The 21,765-nt window shown below is 49.3% G+C and overlaps 1 protein-coding gene across 1 annotated transcript in view; it reads left to right on the forward strand.

Annotated features, from left to right (window-relative positions):
* rtn4r (reticulon 4 receptor) overlaps nt 1-20,509 on the forward strand; it is a 21,688-nt gene extending 1,179 nt beyond the window's left edge. The window contains exon 2 of the mRNA XM_067228111.1: nt 18,489-20,509. Within this exon, the coding sequence (XP_067084212.1) occupies nt 18,489-19,867 (1,379 nt within the window). The 3' untranslated portion in view covers nt 19,868-20,509. The remainder of the gene's footprint in view (nt 1-18,488) is intronic.
* The last annotated feature ends 1,256 nt before the right edge of the window (nt 20,510-21,765 follow it).

A 21,765-nucleotide genomic window follows, 5' to 3' on the forward strand; every position in this document is an offset into this window, starting at 1 on the left:
AGTTCCAGACAAGGGTGTGCCTGTTCTGTTATCCTTCTCGGATTGGATGGTACACAGCCAGTCAGCCAATCAAAGACGTGATGCACCACGAGAGTCCAGACACACAGAGAATGACAACGAATCCAGCTAGGTTCAGACACAATCACACAGGGCATGGGTTAAACACACAACTCCAGCCCTACAGTCATAAACAAACAGATCAAAAGGCCCTTCCCATTGGGAGACAGAGGTTGAAAAAGAGAACATGAGAGAGAGAGAGGGAGAGAGAGAGAGAGAGAGAGAGGAGAGAGAGAGAGAGAGAGAGCAATAGAGAGAGGAAGAGTGAGAGACAGTGAGAGAGGGTGGGTGGGGGCCTTCCCATTGGGAGACAGAGGTTGAAAAAGAGAACATGAGAGAGAGAGAGAGAGAGAGAGAGAGAGAGGAGAGAGAGAGAGAGAGAGAGAGAGAGAGAGAAGAGAGAGAGAGGGGTGTGAGATGCAAGTCTTATTCAACCTTAGACTGGAGGGAGCGCAATGTTGCTAAGCTGACTTTGCAGTATCTCTCCAACGCTGCGTTCAATACAGGATCACTAAGTCCCGAAGAATTGCCAATTGGACTCCATCTTCAAAGAGATATTAACATAGGGCCTATTCCTTTACTCTAAATTTGCAATTTCGAGAATGCTAGACCAAATTAAAATGCGCGTTGAGAATAAACCTTGTCTAAAAATATCAGACGCACAAAGGAGAGAAAAAAACACGTATGACATGTGTTGATTAAAGTCAGGGTTCATTAAAGATAGGCAACTGCTGACAGACAAGGCTGAGTTATGAACGACACACCAGTTTGTGTTACTAGCGACATGTTCGGGTTGCCCCTCGGATTGCGATGGGGGTCTCCGAGCCACACGGTGGAAGGTAGCAGCTGCAGGCGTGAGTCGGGCTGCTCCAACGCCCCCACCAACCCCACCGCCACCCCCCCCCCCCCCCCCACCCACCCCAGATGGGAACCATTCCCGGAGAGCAAGAGTGTGTCAGGTGCCCATCACTCTCCATTTTCATTGGTCAGACATGGGCTGAGGTGGATCCGAGTTCGGACTCAGATCAGAGAGACAAGAACACAAAGTCATAGGAAGTCAAGAGCGGGGGAATTCAGCTCCATTCAGACAAATCATTCATCAAACTGCATACATATCAGTTTTTTAATATATATATAGATATATATATATATATATCTATATATAGGAATATTGCTTGGAGCATTGACTTCAGAGGAATCCCTTCAGCTTCAGTAGAGGATGTAAAGAGCGTTCTGGGAGGTTCATCTGTTTGGCATTCAGACAATAAGATTAAGCCCTCTCTCCCTCTGGACCACATGATGAAAAGCAGTCGATCTCAAGTTAGAAGGAACCTTCTGACCTCCTTCAAACCCTCTAGGGGGTCTCCAGCTTACTCCGGAGAGAACCTCAAGAAGTAGCCTGTCTCCCGTCTGGTCTCTCGGCTCACTGTGTCTTCTGTCCGAGCTGGTAGGTGTTGCCACGATGGTAGGGGCTGAGTGATGTCATCTTATCTCTACAGGCTATCCAACCCTGTGAAGAGGGAGATATCTTATCTATGCAGGCTTGGCCCTTAGTCTTTTTCTATCCCAGTCTAGGGCTGCCTGGCTAGCCAGATGGTCTCTTTCCTAATTCTTACATGCTCTGTGAAGTGGATACAACTATAGCTGCCAAAACGGCCTTCTTCAAAGTGTTGATTTAAGTGTAAATCGTGTGCGGAGGAGTGGATTCTATCTCGGTATTGTGGAAACTGGGGTGGTAGAGGAGCTGTGTTTTGCAGTGTGGAGGATCTTAGTTGACATTTACACAGATGAAGAGGTGGAATCAGTCGTTCGCTTAGGCTAGACACACTACTGTTTGTTTTTCATTTTCAGAACACTAGCGAGGTGCTGTCTCTACCGCCCTATATCTGTCTTCCCCGTTCTCTCTGGTCTCTCTCTTCCGATCTTTCTCTATCTCCCTCCCTCCCTCTTTAACTCTCTCTCTCTTCTTCTCTCTATCTCTATCTCTCTTTTCATCCCACTCTCTCTCTTCCTAATATGTCTCTGTCTCTCTCTTCCTCTCTCTTTCTCTCTCTTCCTCTTCCTCTCTCACTATCTCTCTCTCTGTCTCAGTGTGCCTGCCGTCTGTCACATTCTGTCTCACTGTGTCAGTCTGCTGTGTCACTCTTATCCCCTTGTGTCTCTCTATCTTTCTCTCTCTCCCTCCCCGTTCCTCCCTCTCTCCTTTGCAATAAGGTCTACCTGGTCCATCACAGTGAACATCCATCAGGCATGCCTTTCAAAGGGGCTTAATCCCTTGTCAAACACACACACAACAACACAGAACGGGGGGGGGGGGGGGGGGGGGGGGAACAGGTTTTCACCAGACTTGACAGTATATCCACAAATACAAGAGGATTTTCCGCAAATGCTTATTCATCCCCACCTCACGTTCGGATATTCAGTCGAAAAAAAGCCCGATAATCCCCTAAAGTCTCTTATTTTCCCTCCAATAATGCGATAGCTTTGGGGTTTTGCTTGAGTTTTGCTTGTGCCGTGGAGTGGTTTGATAGTGACCCGCGTGTAACGGGCTACTTCAGCTCGTCAGAGCTGATCCTCCCGTGTCCCACCAAGGAGAGAGCCCTGGCCAGGCAGGGAGACCTCCAGTCAGGAGTGGGTCTTCCCTTGAGATGAGACTGGATCCAAGTACTTCTCTCTGAGATGCTGTACGCATGCCTCATTGGCATCTGCCGGTAACTGAAACTCAGACTGTATAAAAAATAAAAAATAAACATCAAAATACCATCAAGCCAAATTGATTTGCTGGCTTACCTACTCGTTTCCTTACTCTCAGCTTGCTTGTGAGTCGTGGTTAAGAAAACCTATTTGTTCCACCAGGGGAGGCAGAAACATTTGGATAATGGGTCTAAATATCAGGAGGTTTGTCAGCACAGTTTTGCCGTGACTAATGACATCAGAACGAGGGGGCTAGACAAGAGAAGTCTTCATAGTGAGCATGGACAGGATTTCCTGCATCCCCCATTAGGCCTTGTCCACTTGCCTGACTGTTGCTCTCAGATGTACAATCAACACATCGGTTATTTTCTTGTGTCTTTTCCTTTCTTGTGTCCTTAGTACAGGAAGGATGACGTGTTTATGAACCCTTACACACCCTGGTCTGTACACTGGCCAACACAATGACTCGCAAATGTCCCTGACTTTATACTTATAGCTCAGTTACCAAATATCAGTGTTGTTCTGACGTTGTTCTACCTAAGGCTTTGATTACTGGGCTGGGTTGTGCCCCAGGGATCAAGTGATTGTATTGATTGGAGTTACAGCTATGACAGATTTCGCATACATATGGATTCCAGTAACAGGAAAACACCCTGTGTTAAATACTGCTATCTAACACGATTGAACCTGTCATTAGGAATGAATGTGTAATTTCTAGACTCGATAAAGGGGTATTTGTCACAGCACATTGACGGGTCCCTAGGTGGATAAACATCCACACAGAATTTACCCCCTGCCACTTGTCTCATGACCTGTCACACCAGCAGCTATTTTGTTGATAGATATTGGCTTCAATTACTTATCATCTTACATTGGCATTACTGTAATAACATTTGAGGTGTACAGGGTTGGTTGGTGTGTCTTCAAGTGTTCATATTTTGTGAGCAATAATCCTATCAGAGTTTTCTGTTATCCTTCTTGTCTTTCTTTGCAGTTGAATTTACTTCAAAGTGATATTGTGCTGAGGCGTGATATTCTCCTGTGGTTTGTCTTTTTGGCTTGCCTCGTGGCGTTGTGTGTGTGTGTGTGTGTGTGGAGGCGCAGCACGCTACACGCAATCTGCAGCACCCAAACGAAATGAAGTACCGTTACAGCAGGGCTGAATATCTAGTTGATGAATCGTGTTTTTTTTTATTCGTCATTTAAGAATGTCCTTGCGCTCCCTTTAATCTCTGTATGTATTCTACTTTGATCACGAGCACCTCAGCATGTCTCAAGTAGTCTAGTTATGCTTCGTAAGACATATTCCATTATTTTATACTTGAGTGTTTTATCCCGGACTGTTTTCATGTCTATCTGTGTGTGTTATGGCTAGACATCTGGCATACGAAGCTAGCAAACACAGTCCCATCTCTGAAGTATTCAGAGATGACCATTTAATGAGCTTTGGATACCCTCGGAACTAGCCTTCCAGTTTTCTACCACACACACACACACATCAACACACACACTTGCGCACGCACACACATAATTCATCTCCCTCGGATCCCAGAAGACTGGGCTGTTTTTAGACTAGTTACAGCCCGATTCTCGACACAGAGCACACTCACAGCGATCTACAGATGTACTGCAGAGAGACTCAGGATGGAATCTACCACGCTGATCTGGAGATGCAGGAAAGTGTGCCATCCCTAATTATCCAGCGGTTTAAGTTAATTGGTATTAGCCTGCCGAAAGACAACACATGGTTTAGAGGCTCCGTTGTTATAGGCAGGGTGGGAACACTGGGAGGTATACAAACAAGTAAAAGGCTCTCACTGAGCTGTACCAGGCCCCTGTGAAGAAGGAACCATTTTGTGGTTGGTTTGGTACCACCAGCGACTGGGAGAACCACTAGGGGGCAAGCTTGAGCTTTTCCACATGACAACCTCTGGCCATTGTATCTCTTTCATAAACTATCATAACATACATAATGTGCGTGTGTGTAGGTGTGTGTGTGTGGAAGGGGGAGAGAGCGAGAGTGGGTGTGTGAGTGGGCGGTTTGTGGTTGTGCTTTTCTGCGACAATAAACATGTCGGCCCTTCAACTCAAGTGTGAGTGGCTACACACACATTCGTATGTGCATATGTGTGTTCTGTATGTGTTCAGCCAGCCTCTACATTAATCTTAATCTATAAATAACGAGCACGGGCTATTTAGCATTCTGATTGAGGCAATTCCAGTCAACTTAATTCTGGTCTGTAGCTCAGCGGAAGCTTCTCTTTTTCTTATTCCCTTCCCTTCCCTCTCTCTCTCTCTCTCTCTCTCTCTCTCTCTCTCTCTCTCTCTCTCTCTCTCTCTCTCTCTCTCTCTCTCTCTCTCTCTCTCTCTCTCTCTCTCTCTCTCTCCCTCTCTCTCTCTCTCTCTCTCTCTCTCTCTCTCTCTCTCTCTCTCTCTCTCTCTCTCTCTCTCTCTCTCTGGCATTCTGCTTTGCTCCAACAACTGCTCTCTTCCTGCCTTCCTGTCTGTCTATGAAGACATGAAAAAACAAAACATTTCAGCGCCATACGTGAAGATTGTAGCCAGGGCTTTCACCTGAGAACAGAGAAGGCATCTATGAGTGAGGAAACAGCCCCACATCCCCACATCCCAACCCCTGGTCCCCCCTGTCTTCCCTTCTGTCTCCCATGTCCTCCTAACCAGTTCACCCTGGTCCCCTCTGGTTCTTTTACAGTTTTTCACAATTGCTAAAACACATTTCTTGAAACAGTCACCCACTTTAGGGTTAGGGTTAAAACAGATTTACCTGTGCTCAAAATCAAACACTGCTCTCAAATAAACAAATAAACAAAGTGATCAAACTTATATACACTATCAAGCAGTCAGTAAACATTATTACGTAATCTCAAAACAAATTTCATATTTATCCGTCATTGTCTTTTGATAAACAAAAACATGTTTTATCATAGTAGCTCAAAATTGATCAGAAATTATCTCTCTGCTTTGCTCTTTGCAACTTTTTTGTTCTTTCTCCTCCTTGTACCCCTATACAGTACTGTACCCTGCATCTTACTACTCACAACTCACTCTTGTTCTTTGTTGATATAAACCTGGAACCAGTCAAGATCTATTGAGCAGTCAGTACTGTTACTGTAACAAATGGAAAGCACAATGTTCAGGGCCATACAATTTGTTCATTGTACAGTATACAGCCTACAATGCACTGTACTACAGTATACAATACTAAAAGGGACAAAAATCTAAGAAGTAAACATGTGATCAATGTGCTTCTTCTTGTCTTTGGGCTGGGTTAGGCCAGAGCACTTTGTCGACATCACAAGCAATATTTTCCCACCTTCAACAACCTGTTTGCTCTCTGAACTGGCTTATATTGGTTGTGTCACATCATTTAAAACAAGTGATATCAATTTTGAGTGGTTGTGTTTAGTCAATGACATGTTTTCTCTTTTTTATTTGATTGTTGCCATTTGTGTTTACCAGTATGGATGTCTTGTGCATTAGAGTGCAGAATGTGTTTTAACAATGAGAATTTGTTTTGAGTTTTGCTGAAAATTCTAAGTGAGATCTGCAAATTGTTTTTTACCATGTGAAATGGCTTAAGGTATTGACAACAGACAGGCCCAATTAGCTACATGAGTTCAGCCAACTGAGAACTTTGTTCAGCCAATGGGTTTCAGTGTTTTAGCAATTGAGAAAAACTGTAGTTCCTCCACTACCCCCCCCTGGTCCCCTTCACCGCCCCTGGCTGCGCCAAAGGACTGACATGTTTACCCTCCTCTGCAGCTCTCTGAGGCTGTGTGAGAGGAGCCAGGTGTGTGTTCACCCTCCGGCCCACTGGAGCACCATGTGGTCTGGGGAGAGAAGTCACCCTGGCAGGCTCTCTCTCTCTCTCTCTCTCTCTCTCTCTCTCTCTCTCTCTCTCTCTCTCTCGGAGGGGGGGGGGGACCAGCCTGCTGCATTTTTAGCCAGGTGGACGAACTTGTCTCTGTTCAATCGTGTTTGATTTAATTTCCTGCGATGCCTGGCAAGGTGAGCACTGAAGGACACAGGCGACAAAGCAGAGGAGATGGCTAATTCTAGACTGGGTTCCTGTGGCGGCCATCTTGTCTTTAGAGAGAAGATCGAGGATGCCTCTTGCCCGGTCAGGGTGTATCTTTATCTGCAGAGTAGTGGAATATAAACCCTTACATTGAAAGATACTCTGTATCGTTGTCTGTGCTTTCCCTCTAAAACACTGGCACATAGGGCTGAGTGCAGCCAATTCAGACTTTTGATTCAGATATCTGAGTAATTGTATCACCAGCCATGATTAAAATGCTACTAATGCTAATCCTTTCAAACGTCCCTGGAATAAGTCATTGGAGATATGGTCAAGGTTCTTGCCCAAACAAGTAATTAGGCTCTTATCTCTGCCCAGAGGGCTACGCAATCAATCACAACTAGCTTGTTCCATTTAGACGTTGCTGGTGGCTGATAATAATCTCACAAGGACCAAAACGTGTGCTATTTGTTAGACGGAAAAGTGGTTTTGTCAAAAGTCAATCATTAACATCAGTCTTAACGTAACAGTTAATTGTTTTAGGATAGCATACAGTGGATTTATTTGCTACCCTCTTAAAAGCATTAGGTTATCTCCATGTCCAAACACATCACGCACAGCAGAGATATATAACCAATCAATAAGCCTTCAGTATGTTATGCAAAACATAATATCCATCCAATTGTATTTCAGTATGCACAGCAGTGCTGCATAGCCAGCCAATCCGTCTTCCGTTTGTACTGCATAACTTTCTAACCAGCCAATAAGCCTTCAGTTTACATAAAGGTTGGCCATTTGGAGCTTGCTATGAAAATCAATACAATCTCCAAGTGTACTGGCCTCTGGCAGGTTCCATAAGGTTTATAATTCAGTGTAAACTGTGAATCTTCTGGTTTAGCAACACAGATACTATACTATAGCAGAGTAAACCTCTTCTATTGTTAGACTAGGCCAATGCTCTGCTGTTTACTCACTCACACACACATAACCATACTCACACACACACGCACTCACACACACACACACACACACACACAAACATACACACACGGAGAGAGCAGATGCTATGATAAACATGCAGCTACTTTAGTGCTGCCTCTGAGCTAGTCTGCTACAGCTTAAGAACACCACAGGACAGCTCCCTTCTCCTCCCTGGATGGTCCTCTGGAAACCAGCTTTTAACAAGGAGGAGAGAGGAGTGTGTGTGTGTGTGTGTGTGTGGGTGTGTGTGTGAAAGAGAGAGTGAGAGGAAACCGTGTTAGATCAGCAGAATGAAGATCCTTCCTGTCACACAATGTCTGCAGAGATGAGGAGGGAGAGAGGCTGTGTTAGCGCAACACGCAGCCCCCCGGCCTCCCACCATCCCACCCTCTTAACCTCTAAGTCGCCCAGCGCCAATGCTTCCCAGCCCCCCAGCCTCCAAGCCTCCCACCCTCTGAGCCTCCCAGGCTCAAGGAGCCTCCCAGGCCCCCACCCTCTCCGTCTCCCAGCCTCCCAGCCTCATGGCCTCCCTTGCCCCCAGCCTCCAAGCTTGCTACATGAGAGGTGCTCATGTGGGCTTTGATCACTCGAGAAAACCTTTCAGATTGACCACATCATAGGATGAGCATGCACACCCAGAGGAGGCACACACCCACACACACACACACACACACGCACACACATGATACCTGGACGCACGCACACACACACACACAAGCACAGCAGTCAAACCAAACCGTGTCATCCGAGCACTGAGCGAGGCTGTGTTCTTCGCACACGTTGGCCCATTAGCCTGACCAGTGAGAACCGCTCTCATTTCACAGCCACTAGGATCTTCCAGGCGGGGCTGGGGGGTGGGGGGGGGGAACTGCAGCTGAAGGGTGCAGTTTAAAATAGCAGATTGTTTTCCTCCAGGGGAGAATGACTCATTACCCAGGCAGCAGAGCAGGAGGTGTTGTCAGCTGGGCCGTCCTACAGTACAGCAGCTTACAGGAGACCGAGCAGAGCGGTGTGGAACAGGGACAAGTGTGGAGCACACCTGCGCAGGAATGAGGGAGTGTTGGTAGGGGTAGAGTTCTGTCATGTGTTGTGGTTTCGCAGTGACAGCATGGCTTTTTCATGAAGTCTCAGGTGGTTGCCAGGTTCCGTGGTGCGTTTATCCCCCTTTCTGATCTGGCGGCTGCTTGTTTAGACTCCACTTGCTGGGAGCTGAGGTGTGTCGCCAAGATAGCCCGGGCCGATCCTCCCCATCGCTCAAGATGTCTCCCCCGCTCGGCGCCACCCACTATTGGATCCTCGTGTCTTATCAGATGGCCGCCTCACAGAAAATCTTTCACAGGCTCGTCGTCTCTTCATCCAACCGCACCCTATCTCCCAGAATGCACTTCTGTCCCAAGCTGGTGGGGCGGGGCGGTGCGGCTCTGGCGCTGGAGATAAAGAGCGAGGGATACAGCAGGCCCAGTGGGGGGAGACCGGGGCCAGGATACGACCTTTCGAGAGGAAAAGGTGACTGATCCATGAGGGGGCCTCAGATGTAAAGAAGCTTCTTCTTATCTGTGTGACACGGAGGAGAGAGGTGGAGGGAGGGATGAGGGGGGGTGGAGGAGGCCTGGGAGATAGCAGAGAGACTGGCAGGGGAAAAGTCTGGGCTGTCCCTCTAAGCCCCCGCCCCCCCCCCCCCTTCACTTTCCTCCCTTTTTTTCCTTTCTTCCTTTCTTTCCTTTCTTCCTCCCTCCTTCTCTACTTCTCATCCAGGCTCCTCTGAAGAAAATCCATTTTCCTGCAGCAGGAAGCTTTATCTGACTGGGCAGTAGTGATGCTCAAGTCGGTGGTAAATAATGCACAAGGCTCTCCCTCCCTCCCTCCTTCCCTCCCTCCCTCCCTCCCTCCCTCGATCCCACTTATCTCTCTCCCTTCCCCTCTTTCTCTCCCTTTTTCTATTCATCTCAAAGCACAGCGGCGGCTAGCTACAATAACTTCTCTGAAGTGGGCTCATTAAACAAGCCCCCTTGCATCTTTCTCCCTGACTTTCTCTGTTGAGGGGGAAAAATGAACCGTAGCCTTTCAGCGATCGCATTGTGCGAGGGGCCTTCTCTCCACACACATACCCTGCGACGAAAACAGAAAAAGCACTCAAATGCGACGACTCACAGCATCCCCCTCCCTTTGTTCCCCCGGCAGAGAGAGCCTCAGGTCTGGCTCCTCTCCCCAGCCTCAGCCTTCTCCCCGGCCCCACCCTGGCGTCAGCCTCGCCCCTCCACCCTGCCCTCTCTGTATGCCTCACCTGCAGCGCATGCAGAGGCTCCGCGAGCCAGCTCGGTGCTTTGCCTTGTGATCGCCGGCTTCCAGGATCTGACAGTAGTCGACATCAGAAACGGTGAGCAGATGGCTGTGACGTCTGCCTCCCTCTCTGGACGCCACTTACAGGCAGGCTGACTGAACTCCAGTTTGGGACTCAGCACCCACCGTGGCCCGTGGGCATCACTGCCAGAGCCAGGCATGTAGAGAGGGGTCTCTCCCAATGCATCTCTCCTCCCCCCACCCACCCACCCACCCTCTCTCACTCTCTCTCACTCTCTCACTCTTCCTCCCTCTATTGCTCTCTCTCTCTCTCTCTCTCTCTCTCTCTCTCTCTCTCTATTGCTCTTTATCTCTCTCTCCCCTCTCTCTCTCTCTCTCTCTTTCTCTCTCTATATATTGCTCTTTATCTCTCTCTCCCCTCTCTCTCTCTCTCTCTCTCTCTCTCTTTCTCTCTCTCTGTCATCTTCCTTTTCTCTCCCTCATTCCTCTGATGTCTCTATCACTTGGATTTATTTGACATCCACTCTCCAAGTGTCTCGTGCTTCATCCCTCCGTCGATGTTTGTCGTTCACATTCACATTAGATGTTCTCAAAAACGCTCTGGCGCGCTGGGATGGCTGTTCCTCCATCCCTCCTCAGAAGTAGAAAGGGTTTCATACAGTCAGAAAGATTCGGCAGAATCTGAATCTGGTTGTATTGCCAAGCAAATGTTCCCATACAAGGAATGTGCTTCTGAGGATGCATTGCGAGATTGCATCTGACGATGCATTGAAATAGTGCAAGAACAACAACAGGCAAATACAAAAGTATAAAGTACAGGGACACAAGTGACAAATTAACAATAGAAGATATGAAAATGTGTTATTTGAATAGATAGTAACAAGGATAACAGTCCTGCCGTCAAGTTTCGAACTGTACAAGAGACTGAGACACAAGTATCATACTAATGGCACAATTGGAGGTTTTCTGGCTTGGGTATTTCCAAACATGCTGTAGTCTGGCAGGGGGATACAGAGGGGTAAGGTTCAGAATACACACACACACACACATGCACAAAGACACGTGTACACAATAGATATCACTACCAAATCCCATGCTAACATGCTAGCCTGCAGTGTTGGGCACAATGGTGGAACCAGGCCCATGCTAATGTGCTAGCCTGCAGTGTTGGGTACAGTGTTGGAACCAGGCCCATGCTAACGTGCTAGCCTGCAGTGTTGGGTACAGTGTTGGAACCAGGCCCATGCTAACATGCTAGCCTGCAGTGTTGGGTACAGTGTTGGAACCAGGCCCATGCTAACATGCTAGCCTGCAGTGTTGGGTACAGTGTTAGAACCAGGCCCATGCTAACATGCTAGCCTGCAGTGTTGGGTACAGTGTTAGAACCAGGCCCATCCTAACGTGCTAGCCTGCAGTGTTGGGCACAATAGTGGACCCAGGCCCATGCTAGCATGCCAGCCTGCATTGGGTGACTCCTGAGATGAAAGGAGAAGAGAGGTTTGTCTTTTTCAGGTCAACGTGTCTCCAGAGTACCCACACTTTGAAAATAGACCGATCCGTAGAAGAAGCTGCTCTGAATTAGTTAAAACGTAGCCCGTGATGATGGGTCTAATCCGGCTCCAGCTTACTCTCTGCTCCCTGGGGCCTCTCTGTTTCTCTGCTGTGATTGTTCAGGGATTTGTGCAGACGGCTGTTGTTGGTGCCTGAGCTTGTGTTTGCCATTAGCGATGAGTCATGCTATGGTGAGAGTCGTGGTGAGAATGTATATTTATGGCCATAATCAGGCCTGAGGAGAACCTGGTGGCTGGCAGCTGAGGAACAGAGGGCAAGCATGAGTTTGGCGGATGTGTGATGAGGGATGATGGGGTATTCAAGTGTGTGAGGTTAAGGAACATAAATATCCATGGCGGTGAGACTCGGTATGTCATACAGACAACCTAGCTCACCGTGGAAACACAGTGCTATGGACACACATGCGCGTGCCCACTCGACGAACTGCCTTCACCCCTGTACTGCTCTTTTAATCCGTCGCACTGGTCTTAATTCTGCTACTGTAGATACCCCCCTCCCCCCCTCCCTCTCAGCCATGCTCCCGACCCCCCCTCACAACTGTACACCGTGTGTATGTCTGAGTGGACGCACTGTCTAGATTCCTTTGTGCTTCCAAGGCTTCAAAGTGAAAAAAGAAAGCTTCTAAAGTTGCACTTTCCAGAACAAGATTAACGGGTTGCAGCGAGGCATGACTGAAAGATTAGCGTCTCTGTGTGACTTGCTGCTGAGCTTGTTAAGGTCACTAGTTGAGGTTTTCCTCATGGGCCTCCGTCAATCACAGGGTCTGTGTCGATGCGGGCTGACGTGCTAGCGCCTGGGCACCATCAGAGCGCAGGGCAGGGGAAGGGAAAGGGAAGGGTGACACGTTAAGCCGATGAGAGAGACGCCGATGACGGCTTGTCCTGCGGTGGCAGTCAGAGCAAGTTGTTGGCACGCTCGTCAGAAGATGTGGGCGAATCCTGTAGCAGATGCTCAGTTGTGGATAGACTGTGGAGGAAAGGGTGCAAAGTGAAGCCCAGGTTCATGGTTAAAGCTAGACGAGCTCCAGATTGAGACTGAAATTGCAACAACAAAAAACAAAAAATATTTTTCGAAAATATTTCACTGAAATACGAAACGCTCAGAGTTCTGAAACACACACCATTTCAGCACAAATCCCTCAACGGCTTCCTTCTGAATTGAGTCTAGCTGCTGAGAATTGAGCTGTTGGAACCGCTGGTTCGATGCATTTTTCTCAAATTGAAACTTGCAGGGAAACAAGAGTTTATCTTGACTGGACTCTGAAATGCAAGCAGAACGAGCCAGGCTGCCAGGCTGTGAGACACTATGTAGTAATGATCCTGTCAGAGGACTCTGAGTAGATAATGTTCAGGGTCCCAGAACAGGTCTTTCAGTCTGAAGAACACTGAGAGGTTCCATCTCATCCACGTAAACAAACCTAAAAACCAGAAGGAAGAAACAACATTTGGTGCTGTGCCAGACACATCGGGTGCTAAAATCGTTACTCAGACAGCCAAGTGTGAATGTCCAGGCGACCAGACTGTGAAAGTGTTGGCTGTCAGCGGATGCTGTCTATGGTGCAAGCTGTTCTGTCTCAATGAGGCAGTCCTAGCTACACTGGATCTCTGTACAGCATTGGCATTTCTATGGGGGTTGTGAAGCTTCGTACAGAAGAACTATGGTATCTCTGTGGTCGTTGTGAAGCTTCGGACGTAGCAACACTGCTATCTCTGTAGCGGTTGTGAAGTTTCGTACAGTATCTGCGAAGCTTCGCCCAGTTCAACACCGGTATCTCTAAGGTGGTTCGTCATGCTTCATCTCCATTCATACCAGAATAATGCCTTCTCTCTGAGTGTTATCAGCCTCTTCAATTTCAAACGGAGCTTTATTGCTCATAAAAGCCCCTCAAATGGGAGGATGTGATTCAGTTTGAGGCCTGCTGAGGAGAAGGGGAGGGGGGAGGTGTGTGTATGAGGGGGTTATCTCCTGACGCTCCAAACATGATGGCTTCAACACCCATTACCATGACGAGGAGCCCCTTCCGGAGCAGATGCGAACAGCTGTGCTGTGGGCTCCGCCTCCGTGAAGCTGAGGGAAGTCGCATTTCTGGAAGCTTCCGTCCGCCGTCTCTCTGCCGCAGGCTCCGCGTACGCCGACACAGAGCAACGGAGCTACGGGCTAACCCGCACGATACGAGCCCAAAGTAGGGCACTCCTCCTCTGCTGCGCTGAGGTTTGAGGAGAGCGCTGTTGGACGCCCACACGTTGCCCTCCTCTCAGCTGAGCCCCACGTTATTGACACCGTTTCCGCATGAGAGCCGGCACGGTGAGGTGGGTGGTGCGGGGCTGCTGGGAGAAGGGCTGAGTCCCGGGCAGACAACAGTCACTCAGACACCTCCAGAGTTCCGTGAGCTATCTCTTCAAGCAGGCCTGTTTGGCTGGTTGCCAGGTGATGAATACCATGGGATGGGGACGAGGCTTTGTTTTGTGGCCCTGGTCTCATGGTGTGAAGCTTCTCTCAGTGTTCTCTCCCCCGCTAGGCTTGTCTTCGGTAGCTATGTTTCCTCCTTGTTAAATCATGTAGTTCTGACAGATGACAGATACCTTCTGCTGCTGTGCTGATGAAGTTGTTGGGATGGGCACACACACACACACAGTCTCACGCTTTGTTTCTCTCTCTCCCCAAAAATACAATCTACATTTCTGGACGAGTGTGCACACATCCCCTTCCCTCGCTCTCTTCCTTCTTCTCTCCCTCCCTCCCCCCATTTCCCTCTCTCTCTCCCTTCATCCTCATCCCTCCCTTTCCAAGTCTCTATCCAACCCCCCCTCTCACCCTTTCTCCACCTTCATCTCTCTCTCTCTCTCTCTCTCTCTCTCTCTCTCTCTCTCTCTCTCTCTCTCTCTCTCTCTCTCTCTCTCTCTCTCTCTCTCTCTCTCTCTCTCTCTCTCTCTCTCCTAGCCTACCCTCTGTTATTCATGAGCCATCTGCAGGGCAGCACTAGACATGTGTCAGAAATGAGCCAGTCCGCCCCTCTGATTGGCTGGACCCCATAAAACACACACCCCGGGTCTGTCCCTCTGATAGGCTGGACCCCAACCAAACCCACGCCCACACAGCTTGACCCCACTTTGATCAAATGCTCCCTTTCTCATTCACCACCCCGGCCCCTCCACATCTCTCTCCCTCTCTCCCTGCCATGTGTGAAGATTTGGCCGGAGCGTGTGATGAATGTCCTCATTGAGTTATGTTTGTCGGCTGGCAGCTGGTCGCAGCGGAACGCACAGGCTTTTTCCCCTCACTGTACTCAGGAGCGGGAGACAGCGTCCGCTTTTGACGGCGTCTGGAAACAGGCCGTTTGCGAAAGCCCGATGGACGGCAGGTGATCCGTCCTTGACGGCAGCGTCTTGGTATGCACGAAGGCACTCCGCAACAGGCACACACCCCGACGCGCCCCGATCGGGCGCACATACAGAGCAGGCGAGGAGACCGTGGCGGAATGCAGAGTGCTGTTGGAGAACTTCCCGTGAGCAGCATGTGGTTTCTCCTGACAGAGGCTTCCCCCTTCCTATCTGGGCTGGAGGATAACCCTTCCCGTCAGCCTCACCCAATCCCGGGCCCTCGCGTGTCTGCCTCACACAATCCCGGGCCCTCGTGTGTCAGCCTCACCCAATCCCGGGCCCTCGCATAGCAAAAGCTCCGGTGATGAATTACAGCACGTCCCGAGCTCCCGTTTCAGCCTGCCCTCGGTTTTCTGGGAGCGCCAGGTTTGTGCGCCTCTGTCACAGGCAGGTGGATGGAGCTGAACCGACGCTGCCTTCCCTTCCCTGGCTTGCCCGAGAAACATGCAGATGAGCTGGGCGTCGGCATCTGTCACGCGCTGGCGAGCTCCACAAACAACCCTCGACGCTCCCACGCGCCCTCCTGTGTTTTCGCGAGCGCCTTGTTCGCGCCAAAGATCTCAATTAGGAAACGAGAGAGAGCGAGAGGCCGTCCCCGGGTCGGCTGTTCGTCGACGCACGGCCAGGCGTGCGTGTCCTCTCCGTCTTTCTGTGAGGGTTTGTGTAGTGCTTGTCAAACAAGCAGAGGGAGTGCCACAATCAATGGGCTTTCACAGGGCTGAGAGGAAAAGGGTCGCGAATTAGCACTGCCGCCAGGACACACAAAAGAGTGCTTGTCAGTTCCAAGAGTGAATATGACCATTGTCCAATAACAGAGGTGTTTTTCGAAAGAGACGGCATTGTCTGAAACTTGATTCGACGGCTGGCATCTAGGACTGGGATGCCATAGAGAAGATGTGGGTGATGAAATGTTTCAAGTTGGCATAATGTCGCTTTTGTGCTGCATTTCGTAGTATGGGATGTGTACGTTTTGCACCAATAAGCAACCCAGTAAGTGCTACACTATTTCATTAGATACGTAGATATAAGTACCATCAACAAAACGCTCACTCAGTTTCAGATTTAGCAGAAATATGCTATGAAGAGTGTTTAACACACGCGGACCATATGATAGTGTTAAGGGGTTGAACTAGCAGAACTATCTGTCCTATAGTTAGTTATAAGACCTGCTTCGACTGGTCAGACAATCTGCTCTGAAGTTGGTCAGGAGTCACTTTGAACGACAGAAGAAACCAGTTGGACCCGAGTGATCCCAGGTCAAAGCAAGCACACAGGTTCAACACAACAGAGAGGCAGGCTTCACATAGTTAATACGTAGTGACAGGTTTCATGGCTTGGTAATTGATACGGCACTAAATACAGAAGCAGTCAGCGGGCCAAAAATAATTGGTTCAAACCTGATGTCATTTGAGTGGCTTCGACTGTCATTCACCAGATGCTAACGAAGACAAGCAACATTATGCCCAGAGCTCCGAAACAGGCGCTTCAACATACAACGCGTGGGTGGAAATAGCCCCTTAATGAACAGAGAGGGAGGGAGAGAAAAGAGGAAAGCAGCCGCGGAGAGACACGAAGCGTGTTATGCGGTAAAAAAATGTGCTATTGTTAGGCAGGGCTGAGAGAAAAGTGCTGCGATGCAGAAAAAAAAAAGAAGCAGAAGTCTTGACAGCTCTCCGGCGGCGGAGTCCTGACGGCTGAGGAGGAAGATTGGAGGGAAAGTGAAGCAGAGGGCCGCTGTCAGGCCACGCAAGAGCCCCCGATAATAGGGTCCGGAGATGAGCTCACACCACAACACGGAGGGGGGGAAGAGGGGAATGAGCGACAGAGAGAGGGAGGGAAGGGAAGAGGGAGAGGAGAGGAAGAGGGGGAGGGAGAAGGGAGGGAGAGAGAGAGGAGGAAGAGGGATGGGTAAACCTCATGCATTTCCCAGTACTTCACTACCTGTCACAACGGCTGGTGTGGGACTCCTCTCATGCCCCTGGCAGCTGGGGTTGGAAACCCTTCTCTCCAGAGAAGGTCGGAGTAGATTTGGTCGACAGTATCTGCTTCTCGGCAGGGTGCTACATCTCTGACTAGACGCTTGACACGCTCAATCTTTGAGGAATTAGTCCAATGGGCTTGCACGTCTCGCGATTAGCTCCAACACCTTCTGTGCAGTGTGAAGAATATTGATTACCACGTGAAAACGCAGCCCTTGTCACGCCTCAACTGTAGATCACTTAAACAACAACGTTTGCAGCAATTATCGATGAGAGCACATTAGGCTTCGGAACCGTAGGGACTCGGGATGAACGGTGACGCGTCTTCCTGTTCCTGTCATCTCGACACTGCTCTCGTAAAAGCCTTCCTGTCATGGCCTGAAGTACCCCCACCTCCCCAACCCAGCCCCAGCCAGGGAACCCCGCCTGTCTACCCCCTTCAGGCCAAATATCCGACCTGAAAAAAAGTCTCAATTATCCACTCTATTTGAGACGGCTAATTCGGCATAAAAGCTGCCCACCCATATTTAATGAAGCATCTCCCATGGTCCTTGGGATGCGCTGATGCAGGCTCGAGAAGGCTCCCCAAGCACACATTAGCAGCAACGGGTCTCTCTTTAAAGACACACTGCATCACCAGTAAAGAGAGCGTCCTCTCAGGGCTTGGCACAGGGCTACATCAGCCCAGGCATGTGGGTATTGCTGTCTCTTAATGGAGACGAAAGCTAGTCTTACAGTACGGTTTATTGACAGAAATGCACTTAATAAAAGATGTGTCCTTTCGGAAAAGGGCGTGGTTTTTTCACGAGGGATTAACAGTTTGTTTCCGGGGGCCTCCCCTGTAGCTCACTGGGTAGTGAGTGTACCATGTGGGCTGAGGCCCTAACGTAGTGGCCTGGGTTTGAATCCCCTCTCTCTCTCTCCCATTCATTTCCTGTATCTCTGTAACCATCTCAGTCCAATAAAGCCATCAAATGCCAAAAGAATATCGTAAAAATAAACACACACGCGCAAAAAACGTTTGTTCCTGAGACAGTGACACTCAGAGGTTGGTCACAGGGACGACACGTTTACAAACCTCTATAAGTTGTGGAGACATTTAGAGATGTTGATGTAGCATGAAAGGTAGTGACACAGCTGCTGGAGGGTTCTTCCCTTCTCTTCCCACTTCAAAAGACAACATTCACTTTTCCTTCTCCACCTCTGGGACTGAACCTCCGATTCCCCTCGCGCTCACGAGTCATCTCGCAAATACGTAAATCTTTGATCGGGAGTCATTTCAAGTTTGCCTTTGCAATTTCTCACTGAAAGATTTAGATTTCACTTATTGATGACCTAGTTCTGTTCTATTGTTAGAATTATGATTAAGCTCATAACTGATCCAACTCCCCTGCTTCCTTCCTACTTTTCTCTCCCTCCCTCTCCCTCTCTCTCTCTCTCTCTCTCTCTCTCTCTCCATCTCTCTCATTATCTCTCACTCTCCAGGGAGTCGACTCCTGTTCCTGGTGGTGTGGTTAAACCTGGTGCCTCAGGCACATGGCTGCCCTGCCAGATGCGTTTGCTACATGGAGCCGAAGCCCACGGTGGCCTGCCAGCAGCAAGGACTGTCATCCATCCCCACCGAGATTCCCGTCCAGAGCCAGCGGATATTCCTTCAGAGCAACAAACTGACAGTGGTCAGGTCCACCAGCTTCAGCTCCTGCCACAACCTCACCGTTCTCTGGCTGTACTCCAACAACATCAGCCACATCGAGGCCGGGGCCTTCTACGGGATGGAGAGACTAGAGGAGCTGGATATCGGGGACAATAACAACCTGCGTATCATTAGTCCCATGGCTTTCCGGGGCCTGAACAAGCTGCACACGCTGCACCTGCATCGGTGCGGCCTTTCGGAGCTCTCTGTCGGGGTGTTCCGGGGACTTTTCTCCCTCCAGTACCTTTACCTCCAGGACAACAATCTGCTGGCGCTGCACAACGACACTTTCATGGACCTGGCCAACCTCACGTATCTCTTCCTGCACAACAACAAGATCAAGACGGTGTCGGAGCACATGCTGAGAGGCCTGGTCAGCCTGGACCGGCTGTTGCTCCACCAGAACCGGGTTGTCCACGTTCAGCCGAGGGCTTTCAGCGACCTGGGCAAGCTGACCACTCTGTTTCTGTTCTACAACAACCTGACCGTGCTGACGGGGGCGACCATGGACCCGCTGGTGTCGCTGCAGTACCTGCGCCTCAACGGGAACCAGTGGGTCTGCGACTGCCGGGCCAAGACCCTGTGGGACTGGTTCAAGCGCTTCAAGGGTTCGAGCTCCGAGCTGGAGTGCAACGTTCCCACCGTCCTGGCAGGGAAGGACCTGAAACGCCTGAAGAGCAGCGACCTGGAAGGCTGCGTGGAAACACCTCAGATCCACACCCACGTGTTCAGCTCCAAGACGGACAACCCCCTGGGAGAGTCCCTTCCCAGGTGTTGTCTTCCCGACAACGAGAAGTCCTCCATCGTCTCCGGCAAAGCTATTCCCGACCCGTCGTCCTACAACAGCCGCCAGATCACAAATAACCCCCTGAAGGAGAAGGAGAACATATCCAAGACCAAATTCCGGGAGGCCGAGAGGACGAAAAACGAGACCCGGAACAAGCAGAGTCTGAACGACGGGCCGCTGGGGACTTTGTCCAACGACCTGGATCAGCTGAACCCCGACCTGCTGAACAACCTAGAACCTTCTACAGCCCCATCCAAGAAGAAGAAGAAGTGCATCAAAAAGCCCAAATCGGACGCTCACTGTCTGAGAGGGGGTGGGTCGACGTTGCAGGTGCTAGGCTGGTTCGTCCTGCCCTTGCTCTGGATGTGGCTGCCGATGTCTTAGGACCGGAGGTCCTTCTCTCACAAGTCGGACTCACAGATTGTTAATGCCCATGACAATGACCCAGGATTCGCCGTGACCTCCGCAACAGTCGAGGGGACTGAGAAAGAGGAAGTCGCGTTGACCCGTCAGGGGTAGACTAACAATAATAGGAGGTTAGACTACATTTAACAAAATGGATGCCTTTACAGAACACTTCAGCTCTAATGTATATAATGAATTGGTGCCCAAATTTCTGTGTTCCGTATGTACTGAACTGTATCGTGTCTAAGCTACACTTTGGAGTGTGTCATCTTTGTTTTCCCTCTCAAAAAGCTTTTACTGCAAAGACGGTGACTGCACGGCCAGACACTGGAAAAAATACAGGAAATGAGAGCGCCGAACGCACACGAGGGTTGTTCAGTGGGCTGTTTGTTGAGAAAGATCTTCATTCCCCATCATTTATTCCAAAAGTGACGCATATGTTGGGTACTGTTATGTATTTTTTTTTTTTTTTAGTTTATAAGTACTTAAGTAAAGACAAACGTCTGACCTCCCTCAATATGAGTTTGTTTTTCCTAACAGTATGGCTACGGGCGGTGGGGAGAAAGCTGTCCAGTTGATCACTCGGACTGAAAATGAAATCATAGAAATGCATTTTATTTTACTTGTGTACAAGTATGAATATATTATGAATAAAAACTCTTCTTTCATAGAGATGGCTTGTGGATGTTTCACTCTCAGGATACTCGTCCATTTACGGAGTACAATTAAGCTCGAAGTTGACCAAAGAAATCCTGTTGATACATGCTAGGCATAGGTAATATGTGGATGAGCCTCCCTGGGTATTACAACACTGAAATAATAACTACAGTATGAACACAGGTGTTATGTCATATGGGTTATGCAAGCCGTCTTGTATCCCAGTCCGAAAACATAACAGATCAGCATGGACCAGTGTGTCTCTCATCTCAGTTAGGCGTCAGGCCAGAACTACACCCTCTCCTCCCGCAGATCCTCACTGACAGCGGGCTGGCCCACAGCGACATGCTCCTTATCTGGAGGAGGAAGTCAAGTGCTTTGTCAAGTCTGGCCCCGGCTCAAGTCCGGGCACCTCCACATTGAGCTCTCTCTCACAGAGGACATACAGTGTCGGAGGACTCACTCCCACGAGTGTCTCACCCCCAGCCCCAGTCTGACATCACCCAAGGATCCAGAAGTCATTCATCTGCATCGAGACGACAGCACAGCAAGCTGCAAACCCCATGTCCTCAGAGCTTTCACGACTTATCTTGGTCGACCTTTTCACAGTACTTTTTGACTATAGCTTCCTCTTCCTGGTCAGGACCAGCCTATGCTGATAGGTGTGTGTCAAACCCATTCGTGAATGTAAACCTGTGTGTATGGTCTCTCTGGGGGGAAGGATCAAAGGCAGCTAGCGATGAATAACACTAGCTTGCCCCGAACATCACACTGCATTACGGCTGATGTGAAAGCTGCAGCGTTTCTAAGTGCAGTTTTTTTGCAGTTAGCGCACGCGCTCGAGACCCACTCGCCCCAGGCAACTGCCAGATTCCGAAGTGAGGTAAAATTAAGTTTATGTATATTGAAATCCATGAATTCTGTGTTGCTCATCATTTTGATACATTATTGAAGGCATATGGAAATAAACTGGTGAATATTCAATGAAACGACACCACACATAACTGCTCTGAGCTTGACCCGAGACCGTCATGAAAATGACATAAACGTGTTTAACGGTCATGTGTGCCTGCTGTTCAGGCCGCTTCACGAAGGTCTGATGTGAACTCAGGTTGGCTTCTCATCGCAGTATTTTGAAAAGGCAGACCAGTCTGCTGCACGCCGTCAAATCCAGTATTACGCTGGACGGATAATCTGCCTCACATTAAGTCAAGATCTTG

The sequence above is a fragment of the Osmerus mordax genome, chromosome 24 (assembly GCF_038355195.1).
Source record: "Osmerus mordax isolate fOsmMor3 chromosome 24, fOsmMor3.pri, whole genome shotgun sequence".
NCBI classification, from domain to species: Eukaryota; Metazoa; Chordata; class Actinopteri; order Osmeriformes; family Osmeridae; genus Osmerus; species Osmerus mordax.